Here is a 21,369-nt window from a genome sequence, read left to right on the forward strand (position 1 = left end):
CTGCTTTATGTTTAGACTCTTATCAGTTCATGCATAGCCCATTAAAATAGCCCACTAAAAGATTTTTCCTGCATTTTGCCTTGCTGCTTTCCAACTGATAATCACAATGCCACCAAAATTTCTCTTCTAAGAAATGTGTCCATTTATGTCACTCATCCTCTTCCTTACAAAGCTCTCAATTGCTCCCTACTACCTAAAAGAAAATCCAAACTCTCACCACACAGGTTTATTTATACTACTGAAACTTTACACATGCTGTTTTCCTTACCTGTGATTCTCTCTTCTTTACTATAAATAGCTCATAATTCATCAAAATCCAATTTAAATATCTACAAATCCCTTTTAAGATGTCCTAGACAAAATGTTAGTTCCCTGTTCTGTACTCCCACAACATTTTAAAGACCTTTCTACTATAGCACTTATGATAATATAATTACTCTATGTGCATGTTTCCCCCACTAAACTATGGGCTACTAAACACCAACACTTATTTGTCCCTCTGTTCATCTTCTGTCTCTATTTTTATCTCTCCTCACCTCAAGCCCATTTCACCAGGTGAAAGAGTTTAATAAATGCTTATGGAAATAATGAATATATACGTGTGTGTGTGTGTGTGTGTGTGTATGTGTTTATGTATTCTCTTAGCTGAAGAGACACTCCCTAAAAATTGAATCAACTCATCTCCTTTGAGCCATAATATTATTCATCTCTTTGGAACCTTTTATAAATCGACAGATTTTTAGATTAATGCTTATTATAGTGTAACTTCGATTCCGGTCAAGGGCATGTACCTTGGTTGTGGGCACATCCCCAGTTGGGGGTGTGCAGGAGGCAGCTGATTGATGTTTCTACCTCTCTATCCCTCTCCCTTCTTCTCTGTAAAAAATCAATAAAATATATTTTAAAAGAATATTCTTTGGAGGCAAGATCAACAAATATAAATAGCAAATAATACTTTCCATCTTTCCAAATAAGTTGAGCATATTTTTGTGATTCCATTTGTGGGTTCTCTATATTATGTTCCATCAATCAATATGTCTATTTTTCTGCCAAAACCACATTGTTTTGATTATTGTAGCTACAGAGTTCATCTTAATATTGGGTACAGTGATTCCTAACATATTATTCTTCTTTGTCAAGAATATCTTAGCTATTCTAGGTCCTGTCCCTTTCTATGTAAATTTTAGAATAAGTTTGTCTATGCATAGGATAGTCTTGTTGGGATATTGACAGGAATTGCATTAAACATACAGATCACTTGGGTAAGAATTGTCATATTTACCATATTGGGTCTTCCAACCCATGACATGGTATGTCTTGCCATTTATATAGGCCTTCTTTGATTTCTTTTATCAGAATTTTATAATTTTAGCATCAGATCCTGTACATGTTTTGTTAAATGTATACCTAACCTTTTCATCTTATGTAAACAAATGTAAATAGTATTGTGTCTTTTACTTTAGTTTTCATACATTCATTGCTAATATATAGAAATGTGATTAATTTTTATGTTTTTATGTATATATAGGTTTTATATCCAATGATGTTGCTAATGAAAAGAAAATGAAACCTAAACCTTATAAATGCAATAATGTGACATAAATTTCACACATGACACAAAAACAACTCTAAGTGGATTATAGACTTAAATATAAAATGTAAAACTCTAAATCTTTTAGAAAAATACACAGGAGAAAATGTTTAGAACATTGAGCTAAGTAAATGGTTCTTAGACTTGACACCAAAAGCATAATCCCTAAAATAAAAAATGGCTTAATTAGACCTCTTCAAAAGTATAAATCCCTGCTCTGTGAAAGCCTATGTAAAGAAAATGAAAAGGTAAGTTACAGACTGAGAGAACACATTTGCAAACCACATATCTAGAATTATAAAGAACTCTCACAACTTTAAAGTTAAAATAATTCAATTAAGAAAAAAAAATAAGCTAGGAAAATAACATTAGGTACCAGGAAGGAATACCCCAACCTCTGAAGGTAATACTAACTACACAGCAAGTGAAGGGTGGAGTAGCCACAGAAAATGAGAGATGGTGACCCTCAGTTTTTACAATAGTTTGAATAATTTGGGCATATCTAAGAAATTTATACACTTGTGTAACTTCACAAGTTACAGACAGTTATGGTGAACTGAGAAGTGAAAGGCTGTAGTTTCAGAATAGTTAAGAAGTGTATGTCTAACTTAGTGGACAATAGAAAATGAAATTATATCTAGAATCACATTCCCATTGGCAGCTGATTTTTAAATAGGTAATGTGCACCAATAAAGAGAAGAAAGGGTGATAAAAAGAGGGACTCCCTGGGAATACAGCAGTCGGCAAACCAGAGAAGGTCTCTGCTCTCATTGACTTTCTCTGTTTGGTGGAGTGAGACAGACAGTTGGAAGACAAATGAACAAGAGCATATCAGGTAGTGAGAAATGCCAAGGTGAAAACAAAATAGAATAATATGTTAAAGAGCAACTGGAGTCCACTTCGGATTTAGAGGTTAAGTAAGGCTTCTCTGAGGAAGAGATAAGTAAGCTGAGATCTGAATGATAAGATGGAGCCAGTATACAGAGATCTAAAGGAAAATCATTCTAGATACAGGGGAAAGCAAGTACAAAGAAACTAAGATATGCTTGAGGTGGGGGTAGGGAGAAGCTGGTGCAGCTGGAGTGGCCTAAGAAGAGGGTAAAGTAATATAAGATGGGCCCTGAGAGCTAGAGTATGCTGTTTGTTCTAAGCAATGAATTTTATTCCAAGCATAATAGAGATTGATGATCATTGGCCAGATACCAATGCTCCAATGCCAGTAAAATGCCTAAACCCTCTGAATATCAGATAACACCATGAAGAAATAAAAGGGGCATAATTCTAACTGACTGAAGTTAAATTCTGAAGTAATTGAGCTTACCGGAAGTGAGATCAGACTTTCTGCTATTAGTCAAAATGAGGGCTTAAGAGTTAAATTAAAATTAATAATGGGGAAATAAAATTAATACATGAGCTTTTGGACACATGAGTTTTGTGACAACAATATTTACAAGCAAAAAACATTAATTTACTACTGTTTTCTGTATTTCAAAATGACACTGTCACTGTATGTGGTATTATCAGATATTTTCCAAAAGAATAATGTTTAGGACTTTTTACATTAGGTACATCGAGTACTTTTCCCCAGTTTCCCTCTTCTACCTGAAAACAAAGGGAGATAGCTCCAAAACAACATGTTGCTTATGCATCAATTCTTAAATTTCCCATCTCTTCCCTGTCTACAAAATGAACAAAAAGTGCAAGATAAAAGAGATTTCTGATGTATCTGGGGGAAGTCCCAGTTAAAGTAATGACTGCACTTTGGAGTAGAATGGAATCTAGTGAACAGTTTTTTAGCCATCCTAAAAACTACCTTTGATTATAGGTTGCCTTCATGTAAAAATTGTAAGTTAGTAGCTGTTGCCACTGCCATGTATCTTATCGCAAATAATTCAATACTTTGCCACATTTTCTAGTTATTTTTCATTATACCTTCAATTTTTTTCTAGTCAACTATTTGTACATGTCCAATTCCAATTCATCATGTGAGAGCAAGTAGGGACGTCCACATGCCTCTAACTTCTGCACTTCCAGTGCTAGTGGATGGCCTACATTCTATGATTTCATTGTGGGAGTACTTGTCTCAGCGATGGCTCCTTAGTTATACTCAAACCCTTAAGAACGCTATGGTAGATCTAAGTGTCACACTTATTCAAGATTAAACCAAATCCTCATATGGCTAATAATTATGGTCATGAAGTCCCTCTCAGGCCCAAAACCCATTTACAACAGCCCAGCCTTTACCTTCTTCTGGATTATGGTACCAACTAACACAGCCCTCTGTTTACCAATCTCTCAAACCATATACAGAACTCTCTAAGCCAATTACCTCTGACTTTGTCTAGAAGTACTTCCTTGGACAATGACTCTCAGACGTCAAAAATAAGTGGCAGCTTTTATCTCTATCTTCATAAAGATTCTAGTATCAGGTAAAAAGAGACTGAGAATAGTAAAGGACAACTTCAAGCATAATAAAGGAAAATGAATCATGAGATTGGTTCAGATGAATTGTTTAGTCTGAAAACAGCTTGAAAGAGAAAATTAGTCATAGTGGGTGCTGAAATTTGGATACAAACTTTAAGAGAAAATCAAAGCAGCATTGAACTTTAGAATTTGGCCTTTAATGCTAAACCAATGTCCTCATTTTCCAAATTAAGAAACTAGTGCTAAGAAACTCAATTTATTAACTAATTAATTGATTATTAGGTACTACCTAGGAAGTTACCAGAGTCAGGACAAAAATGCACATCAAATCAAGGTCAGTATCTGAGAGGATCCTCAAATTAAACATTATTTTTTAAAAGGTGAAGATTTACAGCTAACAAGTCAGTCCTTTGGCTAGAAAAAAAGTCTATTTCAATATAAATGCTGGATAGAATAGTGGCAATAATCAACAGGATTTGCTAGTTCATTTTGAATATGAAGAGGTATTTAAGAAAAAAAATATTGTGAGCATAATATAGAGATCAGGAATTAACTTTGATTCAAAACCATACTGAACTGGAAACGTTAATAAAGGGAATCAAAAGGGGCAGAAGTATGTTTCCTAACAAACCTAGTAATCACAGACCAGCAAGAGAATGACAATACATTCATGCCCATAGTTGAAAGAAGGGCTGAAGACATCCTAATAAGATATAACAAGAAGAAAAAAGAAAATTGCAGGTAAGTGTCCATCAAAGGCTCTTGTGAGCTTCTGAAAAGCTCAGTGATAAAAAGAAACTAGTACTAGACATTTTCAGGAAGGTAGTACCAAAAGGTATAGAGACAGTTAAGTTAAAGCTTTCAGGAATTATAACACACACACACACACTCACACACACACTGCAATGACAACTTCTTTGAGTAATGTTTTCCAACAGAGTGGAAAAAGAATACAAAAACTGTCAACAGCAATTCCATTCCTGGGAATACACCCTAGAGAAAAAGCTCATGCACATGTGTATCAGAAGACAGGTGCAAGAATGTTCATACCATCTTTGAGCAGAAAACTGGAAATCATCCAGATGTCCAGATACAGAAGACAGTAGAATATACTTCTGTGTAGCATTCCATGGGATACTACATGGAATATTACACAAAAATTAAAATAAACTATAGCTGTTCAGAGCAAAATTGAACTTAGAATATAATTATGAGTATAAAAAAGCAAATCACATAAAGTTACAATGTGATATATTTAAACAAAGTTCTTAAAAAATATGTTAAATAATGTGTTATTTAGGCACACATACAAAACTGCTTTAAAATAAATAAAAAAAGGAAGATGATAAAACAAATGCTTGGCAATAGTTACATCTAGATGGAAAACAAAGAGATTGGACAGGTGAATAAAATAGGTAGATTCAATAGTATCAATAATTTTTATTAAGTTGGATGATGAATTCCCAGGTGGCTATTTAATTTTTATATCTAACACATGTATCAAATCTATATTAATAAAAGAATAATATGCTAATTAGACCAGATGTCTTCCAGACATCCTTCCGGACGTCCTTCCAGACAAAGCCATGGTGGTGGGGGCCAAGGCAGAGGCGGTTACGGGCGATCAGCCTGGCAGGGGAGAGCAGCTAGGGGCGATCAGGCAGGCAGGCAGGCAGAGAGGTAAGGGGCGATCAGACAGGCAGGCAGGTGAGTGGTTAGGAGCCAGTGGTCCCAGATTGTGAGAGGGATGTCCCCTGAGGGGTCCTGGATTGGAGAGGGTGCAGGCCAGGCTGGGGGACCATCTCCTTGTGCATGAATTTCATGCACCTGGCTTCTAGTATTACATAATAAACACATATTTAAGTTTACCACTTCATTTTCTTTTCATTTTTCCTTATACATATTGTATAAGAGAAGATATATAGATCTAAAAACTGCCCCCTATTACTTTTGAGAATACCAGCATAAATCCTGAAGAAGTGAATCTAATGAATTTTACATGGGAAAAAGTGCAAAATGTTAATTATCCACTTAAACTCCACAGGTTCAAAAATCATATAAGAATATGGCATTTCATCAACCACCTGAAAACTTCATCCTCTTTCTAAATAACAAAATGCTATGAGAGCACCTTCTTGCTTCCCAGGTCAATAAGAGGAAAAATCAGAAGCAATTGCCTGCATCTGTTAACATTCCTAGAGAAAGAGCTTTAAGAACAAAATGTTTTAAACTGAGAAGATAAAAACAGGCCAAGAAATTTGAAGTATCTTTTCAAGGCAGAGACACACAAAATCAAGTCAGGAAAATGACTCAACCTACTAGAACAGCGGTTCTCACCCTATGGTTTGCGACCCGTTTGGGGATCAAATCACCCTTTCACAGGGGTCGCCTAAGACCATCGGAAAACACATATATAATTACATATTGTTTTTGTAATTAATCACTATGTTTCAATTATGTTCAATTTGTAACAATGAAAATACATCCTGCATATCAGATATTTACATTAGGATTCATAACAGTAGCAAAATTACAGTTATGAAGTAGCAACGAAAATAATTTTATGGTTGGGGGTCACCACAACATGAAGAACTGTATTAAAGGGTCACGGCATTAGGAAGGTTGAGAACCACTGCACTAGAACATTGCCAACACTGTAAATGGGAGTTGCAAAACAGTAAATAGAAATAACCAAGATTTGTTCATAATGTCTATGGCTCACAGGATTCAGGATGAGTATATCTTTTATAAAGTCTTATGAGAGGATGACCAGTTTCCAAAAAATCAGAAAGCAAATATACTTAATACAAACCTACCAAACATAATATTTTTCATAATTCAAAAACCAGTTCTAGCTCCTCATTTTAATCCCTAATAGTACATACTTTCAAAAATATGTTTATTTACATTATCTGGTACTAAATAACTATTTGCTATGAATATGATACAAATTCTTTAAAACAGGACCAAGGACACAAATATCATAGAGAAGAAAGATGTATTTTAAAAAGAAGAAAAAAATGAATTGACATGAGGTTATAATGAATACTTAATGCGTTTCTTAAGCAAAACTCCAAAACTTTTCCAATTTCTCCCATGAATGAGAAATATAAAGAAAGGGGGTTAATGGGAGTGGGGGGGAATGAGGACACATTTGTAATACCTTAACTAATAAAAAAGAAAAGAAAAGAAAAAGCTTTGGATCTGAGATACCCTAAACACTTCACCAATACAATTTTTAAATTTTTAATTTTTGAATTAAAGATGTGGCAAAAACCTAATATCCATAAATTTTGCTTTAAAGGATCCTTTTGATGCTTTATCATGGTATGAATGTTAAATTTTTTCAGCCTGGGCTTTTATTAGATTTTTTTTAACAGAACACATTACTCTTAAAAATTGCTCTAAAAACCTCATCCAAGCCTTTACCAACCTCTCTCACTAACAACAGCAGGGAAGTTTGGCTTCCAGTGGGGAAATTTTAGTATCAGCTTTTCCCAGAATCTTGAAAGGAGAGCTCAACTGAATTGCTCTTCCAGAAAACAAGAACATCATTGCTGCCAAATGCTAAAATCCCCTAACACCATGGGACATTTCCTATGATTCCGTATGTGGTGCAGGATGACTTTTCTGTAATATTTCTCTTATTTTTTTCTACAAATAATAACAGTAATAGTAGTTAGAATAGCAATATGGTAATAACCACAATTATATAAGCTATGTGTTTTATATACATATAACTAGGAGCCTGTTGCACGAAGATTCGTGCAATAGGCCTTCCTTCCCCTGGCTTCTGGCACCGGTTTTCCTTCGGCACCTGGGACCCAGGCCTTTGGTCTGGCTGCAGCAGAGAAGCCAAGCCTCTCCAGTCTTCAGTCTTCAGTCTTCACTCCAGCCAGAGCCTTCAGTCTTTGCTCTGGGCCTACATATGCAAATTAACTGCCATCTTTGTTTGGTTAATTTGCATAGTCACTCTGATTGGCTGGTGGGCATAGCAGAGTGACACCAATTTGCATGTTTCTTTTTTATTAGTGTAGATATTTCAAATCTTTACAAAACCCTACAAGGTATCATTTATCCAGTTTTACAGATGAGGGAACTGAAGCACAAAATATAATTTGTTCAAGGTCCCACAGCTAGGAAACAATGTTGGTTATATTTCTGAGCACTTACTATGTTCTGTATATCTTCTAAATGTTTTAGGTACATTAACTAAATCTTGATCCTCATGATAGCACTATAATTATGTATATTTTTTGACTGAGGAAACTAAGGCACAGAGAGGTGTCCTATGTCACCCAACTGGCAAATGCTGGACTGAGTTTCAAACAGGCAGTCTAGTTCCAGAGCCCACACTCTTAATCAGTAGGCTTTATTATCTCTCTAAATATTAGAACATATATTCAAACCCAGATCTAGCTCATTCAAATACACATGACTTTCAAAAATGAGTTTTTCCATTTTTTAAAACTGTATCACATTTCCCATTTAGTACAGCAAAGCTATCAGATGAGCAATACACACCAACATATAGGCTAACTAAATATAATTCAGAGAAAATATATGTAGAAATCCAAATTATTATTTAGAGATGTGAATAATGATAATAACCCATCAGATATACACATAAACATGTGTTCATTCTTGTGCTGGGTAACAGCTGCATAATCCATTGGAAAGCCTATCCCACCAGGAATCCAAAGCTCAAATGCTCATGCCCTTTCACTACATATAGTCAAATAAATCCACATACTTTCATTAGCATGATAGTTCAAAGAATACAATTCCACTGGATGAATACTCTAATTTCTGACCAACAGATATGAAGCTGTACCTAAATCCTGCATGCTTTCCATTAAATTTATGCCTCTATCAAAGAGTGCTCACTTAGTGTACTGCTTCTATATAACCACAAGCTTTATCACTCCCGCCGGGTCACAATAATTATTACCTAAGAAATAAGTCTTTTAAAAGGGGTCAGAAAGTCAGAAGGAAGGATTTATTTTGTCAAGAGTTGAGATTTACATCACTATCCCTTTCTTTACAATCTCACAGGATGCCAAAACCTGGCCCAAACTAGTTCATTCAGCCTAGGATCATATACTTAGTAGTATGATACATAAGACATGATAGTAGCTGAAGCACTATTATTAAAGAGAGATTAAAACAGCTGTACATTATGCTGAAGCACTCACTATTCCCTTTACAAACAGACGGTCCTGGATTACAAGCAGCACTTGACCATTTAAATCACGACAACAACCAGATTTAACCAGCTGGGCCATATTCTCCTAGGCAATGCCTGTTGACCTCCTCAGTCACAGCTGCTCAAATGAAATTCTCATTAGACAACTTATTTTCAGAAGCCAAAGGACTCTCTGATTAAATATAAGTATTTAGATATAGAAGTCCTTTTTAAAGTATTCATTTTCTGACAACTGTCGCTTATGTTAGAGCCCAGCTACATTGGCAACAAGATGGGTGATACAAGGATAACTAAAATTCATCATTTAATCACAGTTGAAGGATTTTTAACTTGGAAGCATCTTAACCTAAATCTATTAATAAAAGTCTTTCTGCACACTTTACCCACCAATATAAACAATGTTTTAAAAGGCAGATTCTGATAATTTATTCATTCTATATATCTATCCATGCATCTGTGCATTTATCTAATTATCTATCCACCTACCTACTTCTCTGTGACAAAAAAACACACCAAGGTTAAATTGACAGAAAAACAAAAAATGTTGCTGATTTTCCCATCGATCTCACTTTCAGAGGAGGCTCTTCAGACAGAACACCTTTGTTCATCAGTATTTCAGCAACCCAGTGCAAACACTGCTCTGGAGAGCGCATTTCTTGAAGGTATAGCAGATAAAACACTGGAGAATTATTTGGTTGATCAAAGAATCTGCCTGTAAGAGAATAACTTTCCTATTACTAGGTGCAGAGTTTTTATCATGTAGATATTCTTTCAAAATAGACCATAATAAATAAACCTTTTATAAAACAGTTCCTGTATTTGAGGGGAAGTGAGGGGAAGGGAGGGATATTTAGTCTGATAGAGTCAAAACATTCTCCAGTCCAAGAATTACTTGGGAAAGGTTATTTATTATGCCAGTCACACAGGCTTGTCACTCATGAGGCATGGCCTTCAAACCAGGAAGTAGACGGGAAGTAAAGGTGGGTTATGTATTTCAAAGCTTTTACATATTCCATGGGATAAGAGATGTCTCAAAGGAGGAGATGGACCTGGGGTTTTAAAGGGTCAAATACAGGCAAATATGATGGAGCTATTATATCTCCTCAGACCTAGAATATAATTATTATAGAATCCAAAATCTATCAGAAACTTTTTAATGACCTTTTCTATAATTATTTCTGCTCTCCCATTATACTATTCTGTTCTATTGCTCTAAGCAGTATAATAATCAAAACTAGGAATCAAACTCAAAATTAAAAATAGAAATCCTCATTGCCCTTATCTCTAAAACATGTTCCTCTACTTCTTTTTTTTTTTTAATTATTAACTAGAGGCCCGGTGCATGGATTCATGCACTGGTGGGGTCCCTCAGCCTGGCCTGCTGGGATTGAGCCAAAACTGCTCTCCAACATCCCCCGAGGAGTCCCAGATTGTGAGAGGGTGGTTCTCAGGTGACACACCCGGAATCAGCCTCCCTCCTCTCTGGTTCCGGGTGTATCATCTGAGAACCGCCGATGCCAAATAACCACAGCTTAACAGCTCCTGCGTTGAGCGTCTGCCCCTGGTGTTCAGTGTACATTATAGCTACCAGCCAGTAGGCCGGTTGGCTGGTCACTTAGGCTTTTATATAGAGAGATTGTGTTACTACCCTTCTATTCACCCAAAGTTTAAAAACTCTGAGTTACCTTTGAACCATCCCTCTCTCTTGGTCCCCTCACTTAAATGTCAAGTCCTAATAATTCTAACTCCTAATGTCTTTTCCATATGCACCCCTTCTTCCTTTCTCATTTCTGCCACCTTAGTCCTGGCCCTCATTATCTCCAGCCTGAAACAATTTCCTTAATGTCTCTCCATGCTCCCATATATCCTATACAGTTCTGCCAGATTAACCTTCCTGGGAAGAAGCTTTAATCCATCACCTATTGTACTAAAAAGTAGTCAATGATTCCTTCATAAACTTCAATATAAAGTTCAAACTCCTTAGCCAAGAATTAAAGGTCCTCTATAACCTGAATACAACCTACATTTTCAGACATATATTCCATATGTATTTTTGCATACTTTTTTTATAAGTAAGATGGTCCCCTCTCTACACTTTTGCAAAATTGTCTTTGCTCTTCTTGGCCCTTTGCTTTCCATATAAATTTTCCAATCACCTTTAAGTGCCCTACCACTAAACATTCACAAATCCATTTGTTATATTTATTAAAAACTTATTGAATTTGTAGATTAATGTGATAAGATTTTTTTCATTTTTATTGAATTTATTGGGGTGACATTAATAAAATTATAGAAGATTTAGGTGTACAATTATATAATACATCATCTGTATATTGTATTGTGTATTCACACCCCAAGTCAAGAGATTTCAGTTTATTATGTTATTTAGTGTTGCTATCCACAAATATGATATAACTCTCCATTTATCCAAATATTTTATGTCAATAAGTTTTATAATTTTCTCTTTTTTTAATATGTTTTTAATGATTTCAGACAGGGAAGGGGAGAGAGAGAGAGAAATATCAATGATGTGAAAGAATCATTGATTGGCTGCATCCTGCACAGCCCTACTAGGGATCAAGCCTGCAAGCTAGGCATGTGCCCTGACCGGGAATTGAATCACAACCTCTTGGTTCATATGTCCATGCTCAACAGCTGAACCATGCCAGTCATACTACAATTTTCTTAAAGGATGTGTATATTTTATTTCTTTTTACCTTTTGACCTCTTCACCCATTTCTCCCACCATCACCCTTTTGGGTTTTTTGTTTGTTTGTTTGTTTGTTTGCTTGCTTGCTTGTTTTAGAATCCACATAAAAGTGAGATCAAATGGTATTTGTCTTTCTGTGTCTGACTTATTTCACTTAATGTAATGCCCTTGAGGTCCATCCATATTGCTGCAAATGGCAAGATTTCATTATTTTTATAGCTGAATCATATCCCATTGTATATATACACCACCTATTCTTTATCCATTTGCCCATCCATTGACACTTAGGTTACTTCCATATTTTGGCTGTTGTAAATAATGCTGCAATGAACATGGTGATACTTATATCTTTTTGAGTTAGTGTTGGGTGTGTTTTTTCAGATAAACACCCAGAAGTAAAATCAATGGATCTATGGTGGTTCTATTTTTAATTATTTTAGGAACCTCCATACTGTTTTCCATAGTGGTTATACCAGTTTACATCCCCACCAACAATGCATAAGAGTTCTCTTTTCTCCACATCTTCACTGACACTTGTAATTTCTTGTCATTTTTATAAAAGCCATTCTAAAGTTATATAAATTCTTTACATATTTTGGATATTAGCCCTTTATCAGACATATTATTTACAAGTATTTTCTCACATTCCATCAGATGCCTTTTCATTTTGTTGATGGTTTCCTTTGCTGTGCAGAAACTTTCTAGTATGATATAGTCCCACTTATCAAGTTTTCCTTTTGCTGCTTTTTCTTTTGGTGTCATATTCAAAATATCATCACCAAAACCAATATCAAGGAGCTACCACCTATCTTTTCTCCTAAGAGTTTTATGATCAACAACAATAAAAACAATTAAAAAAATCAAGCACTTGGAGGCTAAATAGCATGCTATTCAACAATGATTGGATTACCAAAGAGATCAAAGAAGAAATAAAAAAACACCCTGGAAACAAATGGCAATGAACAACACAATACAAAATCTATGAGACACAGTGAAAGCAGTCCTGAGAGAGAAGTGCATAGCACTACAGGACTACCTTAAAAAACAAGAAAAACTTATAATAAATTATCTAACCCTACAACTTCAAAAATTAGAAAGAGAGCAATAAGAAAAGCCCAGAGTAAGCAGAAGGAAGGAAATAATAAAGATCACAGTGGAAATAAATGACATAGAGACCAAAAAAAGGAAAATGCACAAGATCAATAAAACCAAGAGCTGGTTCTTTGAAAGGATAAACAAGACTGATGGCTCACCAAGGAACAAAGAGAGAGGACCCAAATAAACAAAATCAGAAATGAAAGAGGGTAAATAACAACTGGCCCCACAGAAATACAAAGGATTGTAAAAAAAAAAAAATACTATGAACAACTCTATTCCAACAAAATGGACAACCTAGATGAAATGGACATATTCCTAGAAAAATACAGTCTTCTAAAACTCAATCAGGAAGAATAAAAAAATCTGAATAGGTTGATAACTATGGAGGAAATTGAAGCAGTAATCAATAAAACTTCCAGTATACAAAAGCTCTGGTCCAGACCGCTTCACAGGGGAGGTTTACTAAACATTCAAAGAACTAAAACCTTCCCTCCTCAGAATATTCCAAAAATTCAAGAGGAAGGCACACTTCTAAGCTCTTTCTGTAAAGCCAGCATTATCCTAATCCCAAAAGACACTACAGAGGAAGAGAATTACAGGCCATATCCCTGATGAACATAGATACTAAAATCCTCAACAAAATTCTAGCAAATTGGAAGAAGTAAAACTGTCATTATTTGCAGATGACATGTTATTGTACATAGAAAACCCTAAAGACCCCATCAAAAAAACTACTAGATTTCATAAATAAATTTGGCAATGTTGAAGGATACAGAATTAACACCCAGAATTCTATGGCTTTTTTACACACCAATAATTAACTCACAGAAAGAGAAACTAAAAAAAAAGAAAAAGAATGAAAGAAATGAAAAAAATCCCATTTACCATTTCACCAAAAAAAATAAGACATCTAGGAATAAACTTAACTAAGGAGGTAAAAGACCTTTACTCAGAAAACTAAAGGACATTGAAAAAAAGTGATAGAGGAAGACCTAAATAAATGGAAAAATATACCGTGTTCATGGACTGGTAGAATCAACATTATTAAAATGTCCATACTACCCAAAGCAATCTATAGATTCAATGCAATCCCCATTAAAATACCAACGGCATATTTCACAGACCTAGGACAAAGTCTCCAAAAATTCATATGAAATAAGAAGACCCTGAATAGCTGCAGCAATATTACCTAGAATCTCTCAATAATTTACCCAGACATTTATTCATATTTTAAATATAGTCCAGAATGTCATGATCATCTAATTTCATGAATTATAGATTAATAGGAGAAAATTAGAAATTATTCACAACTAAGCAAGAAGTAGCAGCCTGCAACCTAAAGAAGAGAAACCAACACATAAACACACACACACACACACACACACACACACACACACACACACTGAAAATTATATCTATATCAAACAAACACAAGAACTCCAAAGTTTCATAACTACAAGGAAATAACCATAGAGCCAAACAGCCTTAATTATCCCAATGATTTCTGGGGGCATCATTACATATAGCATGGTAAAATAACTGACATTTATAATATTATAATCATTTTAATACCTCAAATTTATGCAGTTTGCAGTTCATACGAGACTTTTATATTCATTATTATAGTTAATTCTCAAAATGTTTGAGTTACCAAGTCAGATATAGGTACCATATCAAATTTTAAATTTTGTGGCTCAGGGATATTTTAGAACTTACCCAGGGTCATGTTAATTGTTAGATAGGTATTGGTGTTCATAGGCTACTACATCATGACTTCAAATCATCAAATAATATTTACTTTTATGCCATATAATGTGGTTAGTAAGACAGAAAAGCATGTAATACATTCTAGAATTTCCACAAAAATTGCTGATGTGCTAAACACATCCACAAAAATTAATTTGAAACTTCCACAAAATTTTATTTGAAAGTTTTTAAATTTTTGAGCCCTTGAACGAATAAAATTAAGTAACATGAAAAATTCCCTTATATCAAATCCCCATTTCCCTATATGCCACAGAGATTTAAATTTACAATGTTAGTAGTAAATCCAGAACCATTAATTATCCTACATTTTAAAGTCTAAAATCTGTACATAAAATATAAAAGAACATGCACATTATAGCAATCACTTAGATTTGATTTATTTAACTGAAAACAAAGAAGCATCAGAGGGAAGGTGGGGATGGAGGTGGCAAGGGAGAGATTAACCAAAGAACTTGTATGCATACTAGTATAACCCATGCATAACCCATGCATACTAGTGTGTCCATGCATAACCCATGGACACAGGCAATAGTATTGTGAAGGCCTGGGGATGGGGGGTGGAAGGTAGCAGGTGCAGGGTAGAGGAGATTAATGGGGGAGAAAAGGGAGACATCTGTAATACTTTCAACAATAAAGATAAATTTTTACTAAGTATTATTAAAGAGTCTAGAGGTACTTGAACCTAGGTGGATTCTTGTGGGAGAGAAGGTAGATATGGAATATATGGAATATTTTCCTGTGTCAAAGCACTTCCCCCTTGAACATTTAGCTTTAACAATATTAGAAACCCTCAATGCTATAATGTTTGGAGATAAAATAATAATATTTATAATATTCCTAAAAGTGCGGAGAAATAAATTGCTTTGGGTTTTCTTTTTGCTTTTTAAGCAATTGATTTTTCATAATCAAACACTATCCAACAATAGGAAGTAGGAGAGAGAAAATTAAAGTTGCAGCTGAAAAAAATTCCTATACTACCTTTTTCCAGGGCAAGGCTTATAGTCAGTTTAAAACCTTGATTTGTTATCATAAGAACAAAAAAATGCACAAAAATGTTACATAAATGGAGCTATCTGCTTAACACTCCTAATGGATCACGTCTGCCATCACCATGGTAACCTCTGAATAACTTTTTCCAGGCTAGTGCCAATTATGCACTTCTCTGGCCCTTGAAATCCCACCCTTTTTTTTTAAGGCCTGGAATTTTTAAAAGAATAAAGCCCAACAGTTAAGTCCACACATACCCTCTTGTTCAGTCCGAGTCATTTCCTCAAGCTTCTTCTGTTTCAGTGTGTCCACCACATCGGCAAGGCTCCCTTTGCGGCGTTCTGGGGTTCCAAAAGTAACACTGGTCATTATCTCGCGGTCCCGACTCCCTTCGTCAGGCTTATGTGGTGAGGTAGAGGTATTTCGGAAGGAATATAGGGAACATAACTTATTATTCTCTGACTCCTAGAAAAACAGAATAAAATAAAACCATTAGAATACTTGTTTCTTTTCATATCATTGGGAGAAAAAATCCCAAACTCAGAATGACAATATGTGATGCTTAGATGGACAAATAAAATACAGTAACCATCTCCACTTAAAAAAAAATACTAAACACTAAAGCAGTTATCAAAGGAACTAACCTGAAAATGCAGATTCATACTGGTACGTTGTTGTTTTTATTAAAAGCAACCTAAGTGGTTCAAAACCAATTTCAAAATGGACACCTCAACTTCTTCTGCATTTGTGCCCTTCTTTTAAAATAGTTTAGATTCAATGACTAATTATTAGAATTGGTAAAGTTTTTCTTTAAATTGGCAGTTTAATTAGCACAGCCTAAAAATACATATACATCACAAAAACATTATCATCCTTGAACTTAGAAACAGTAGAGAAATTAGCTTCAATGATTGTTAATTGTTCATCAGAAAATATAAAAAATGTCTAAGTCACTGCCAGAAAAATAACTAACCTGAATATTTTTGTGTGCTGGGTTTGGGGAAAATCACTTTTTTTCTAGCTGTCTATCTATCGAAAGTTACAGAAACCTCTTTCTATTCCTTGCCTTTATCATAGTCACACACATTTCTTTTTTTGTCTTTTATTATTTGTTTTGGGGTTTTTTTTATTGCTTAAAGTATTACAAAGGGTATTACATTTTTTTTTGTCATGTGGTATTTAGAAATGGTTTGTTGTTTATGTTTGTTTACAAAAGAACAAGTGTGTTACAGAAATATTTGCACATGAATTACTTCACAGTACAGGGAAAGTTGGCCAACTGTGAGGAGGAAAAACAAATCTTAGATTAAAAATAATAGACACCTAAAAGTTTATAGAAAGAAAATATTTAAATATCTCTCTAAATCAGAACTGAGGGCTGAAAGCAACTACTATTTGGCCATTGCCCATCAGTAGTCTTGCGTTCGCCTTATCTGTCTGTGCTTGGGCAGTCTCGCTCCCAGTAAGAAATGTCGTGAACTAATAAGCCTTTGTGATTCTCATCAGAAGCTTGAAAATCCTATCTGGTCGTATATTTCTCTCCATCTTCACAAAGAAGCCTGGCAAGCTTCCAGAACTACGTAGAGGAAGAAGCAGCAGGTAAGTTACAGTTAATAATTAGTGGGAAGGGATGGAAGGAAAAGGAATCTAGAGAAGTAAGTTTCCTCATATATTAAATAATAATTGTACTTAATAAATGTTAGGTATGTATACATTATTGTCATTTTACAGAAGGTAGGAATAAAACTTATTGTCAGGGTTATTGGGAGCATATAATGAGATAACAGTTATAAAGTAATTAGACTCAATGCTAAGCTCATAGGTAGTGGTGTTTAATAAAAGGTGCTATTATGCTGATGGAAGGAGCAGACTTAGGAATGGAGTCAAGGAGGATTATCTCCCCCCTGAACCTAAACATTTTTCTAGTGAAAAATATTCTGAGTCTTGAACTAAATTGAATATTGTGAAGTCTGTGAAAATATTTTTAAAACTACTGAATTGTATACATCAAATGGATAAATAGTTATGTGTATTATATCTCAATAAAGCTATTAAAATATTGTGAGTCAAGGAATTAAGCAAAGAAATAAAAAGAAAGACTTATGGACACAGACAACAGTATAGTGATTGCCAGAGGGAAGGTGGGATGGGGGAAGTATACAGATGATGTGTTGCAGAATTGTATACAGAATTAGTATAATTTTACTAACCAGATGTCAGCCCAATAAATTCAATTTTAAAAAATCTATAGATTCAAGGCAATCCCTATTAAAATACCAACAGCATACTTCACAGAACTAGAACAAATACTCCAAAAGTTTATACAGAATCATAAAACCCCAAATAGCTGCAGCAATCTTGAGAAAAAAGAACAAAGTTGGAGAGATCACAATACTGGATATCAAACTATACAACAAAGCTATTATAACCAAAACAGCCTGGTACTGGCACAAGAACTACATATAGACCAATGGATCAGAAGAGAAACCTCAGAAATTGACCCACACCATTACAAGTCAATTAATATTTGACAAAGGAGGCAAGAACATACCATGGAGTAAAGACAACCTCTTCAACAAATGGTGTTAGGAAAACTGGACAGACACATGCAAAAAATTATTGTGAGCTAACTCTTAATCTTTTCCACATTCCCATTGTTGGCACAATAACTATCACAGAGTAAATGCTCATTACATTTGTGCTGAAATCAAGTAAAAATGATACAATTAATGGGGCAGGGCAGGAAAGAGAGCTCTTCTTTACCTTGGTCCTAGATCTCTTCCTTCCCAGGAGAGACGTTATATTCCATTAAAGTTTACAATAATGCTGTGGAGTGTTGCAGAGGACCTCCACTAGATGCCAATCATGTTTAGGCCTTAAACATGGCTTTTTGGAATGGTCTCTTGATTCTTCACTTTGGACAAACAAAAACTGAGATATGTTTTGGAAAGCCATTTTGACCTCTTAATACTGTCCCTGTCAGAAATCTGACCTAAGTGTTTTTAAATTGATAATTACCACTTGATCAATCATGCTTCAGTCACTTTCATTTCAAATGCAAATTAGACTTATAGCATAGCCTATAAGTCAAAAACAAATTCTGACTCAATCTAAGGGATTCAAGACCAAGTCAAAACATGAAGAGGTGTTGCTTACAGATGACTCACCATTGTCCATAATAAAGAAAATTTTTCCATCACTCGAAATATGGTAAGAGTAGCTCTCCAGCCTGAGTAACAACTTTAAGTTGTCCTTAAAGCATCTGGGCTCCATACAGTACCACTTTTTTCTCTCAGGACTAATTTCAGTCTTACTCATGTCACTTACTTGTTAGATCAACTACAATTCTTGGGTTTTTTTTTACTCATGGTAATGTGGTCACTGCCATCCTGCACCACAGACAGTAACCATGGGTTCCCACACCGATTACCCACACACTGTCCTCAGCCCCATAATGTGTGCAAAGTGGCTCAACACCACCAAGAAGCAGGGAACAAGAAGCTGAAAAGTCATGATTTCTCCAAGGCACCCAGATAGGCAGTGAATGAAATCACAAATGGCTTAAATCATATAAGTAATCTTATAACATTCTTAGGAACAATAGAAAGGGACAAAATTTATAATTTTGGCCCTCACTTTTATCTTTCTAAACCTTAAGCAGTATTGGCCTTTCATGAGTGGAGGCCTCTAGGCATTTTATCTGAGTAAAGGGGCACACAAATCCAAATACTTTCAATGAAGAAATTACTGTTCAATAAAAAGCAATCATGCCAAATTTTAAAAAGAGACTTGACTAAGAATCTCTAATCTTTTTTTCTAGAGGACTAAATCATTTTTAAATACATTTTCTTAAGAAAAAAAGCTCAATTTACTCTAAGTTTTAAAAACAAGTTCTATGAAATATCAATTGAGGCAAGATTCCCAATGATAATATCTGAGTCTTAAATGCATGTCACTGCAGCACAACGGTGGAGAGATCTGAGACAATATTTCCCTAAAGCAGTGATTCTCAAACTTCAAGATATAGAATCCCCTGGCAAGTATGTTAAATGCAGATTCCTTCATCTCCTCCCATACCCTGAAGAGTAGGACTCGGGAATATAAATTTTGAGGAACATCTCAAGTGATTCTGATCACAGTTACTTTAATTCTGATGTACCTCACTTTAAGAAACATCAATCCCTAAGGCAAATGAAATAAATGTGCTTTGCCTTAATGTTATAATGCAGATATAATTATGAATAATTTTAAGAAGCCTGGTTAGTTGTAATTTTTAAAAATAACATAAAGGAGATTATCTCTCTTCTTTTGACCTTTCTTGTGAAAACAACCGCTGAATAACATGACTGAACACATGAACATCACAAAAAGCAGAGTACATGAGGCACGGAATAAGCATTAGTTCATTCAAAGAAAATTTACTATAAATTTGTTTTCTTTCAACCCTTAACATCAGTGACCTCACCAGATCTAACAGTAAAAATTTTTTTCAAAATATTACTCATAAGAATCTTAGTCCTAATACAATGAATAAAGTAATGTTGTTGATTCAAATGATGTAAAGAGTATTTCACTGGAAATCAGTTAAACACAGTACAAAAATTATATGTAGAAGAGTGAAAAAGTACCCAGTAGGACCAGAAAAAAAAAGTCATTAGGCAGAGTTTCTAGAAAAGAAAAGCAATTTTCACAAATTATGAATATTTTAGTAAGATGTTTTTGTGTCTGAAGGGATAAAAAAGTAAATAGTAAAACCAAAACATGTATGGATGGTGACGGGTGTTAACTAGACTTATTGTGATGATCACTTCACAATATATACAAATACTAAATCATGATATTCACATGAATTATTATGCTGTACACCTAAAACTAATATAACATTTTACATCAATTATACATCAATTAAAAAACATGTGAGGAAAAACCAAGATGGTGGCATAGGTTAACGCCGGAGTTTGCTGCCTCGAACAACCACTTCAAAAATACAACTAAAAGACGGAACAGACATCATCCAGAACCACAGGAAGGCTGGCTGAGTGGAAGTTCTACGACTAGGAGGAAAGAGAATAGCATACTGAGACTCAGAGGAGGCGCAGTGCTGAAGTCAAATACTAAGGTGCGAAGTGCATGCGGAGCGGGCTGGCGGCGGAGGGCGCGGTTGTCTGTTTCAATCGAGAGGAGGTCTCAAACTGAGCTCCAGATCTGGGTAAGTCTCTAGGGACCCAGACTCAAACGGGACTGTCTGGTTTCGGTCAGAACTCAAAGGCAGCTTTCTCTCCGAGGTTTGCAGCGGTTGCTGGGACTCTGAGAGGCAGAGCCCCTGGGGACGGGACTGAGAGCAGCCATAACTGCTCGCTCCGCTCACCTTGTAGATCCCCCCAGGACCCGCCCCCGTCCAAGCCCTGCACAGAGGCATTTGCGGGATAGCCTCAGGCAAAGGCTAGATTAGCACCTCCCTAGAGGACAGAAGTTCTCCCACTGAAGACACAGCTGATTCTCACAGCCAGTTGGCCTGGAGGTCAAATCCCTCCCCCAGTATTATCTACAACAATCAAGGCTTAACTACAACAAGAATACGCACAA

General features: G+C 35.2%; 1 protein-coding gene across 7 annotated transcripts in view; it reads right to left on the reverse strand.

The window, feature by feature from the left end:
• SOX6 (SRY-box 6) overlaps nucleotides 1-21,369 on the reverse strand; it is a 185,532-nt gene that overhangs the window by 102,084 nt on the left and 62,079 nt on the right. For 6 of the 7 annotated variants that reach the window (XM_015560429.1, XM_015560430.1, XM_015560431.1 and 3 more), the window contains one exon: nucleotides 16,041-16,248. In XM_015560429.1, the coding sequence (XP_015415915.1) occupies nucleotides 16,041-16,248 (208 nt within the window). Of the gene's footprint in view, nucleotides 1-9,724; nucleotides 9,934-16,040; nucleotides 16,249-21,369 lie in introns of those variants that run through there. The other variant, XM_015560432.1, reaches the window with a different exon arrangement.

This window comes from Myotis davidii, unplaced genomic scaffold (genome assembly GCF_000327345.1).
Source record: "Myotis davidii unplaced genomic scaffold, ASM32734v1 scaffold73, whole genome shotgun sequence".
NCBI classification, from domain to species: domain Eukaryota; kingdom Metazoa; phylum Chordata; class Mammalia; order Chiroptera; family Vespertilionidae; genus Myotis; species Myotis davidii.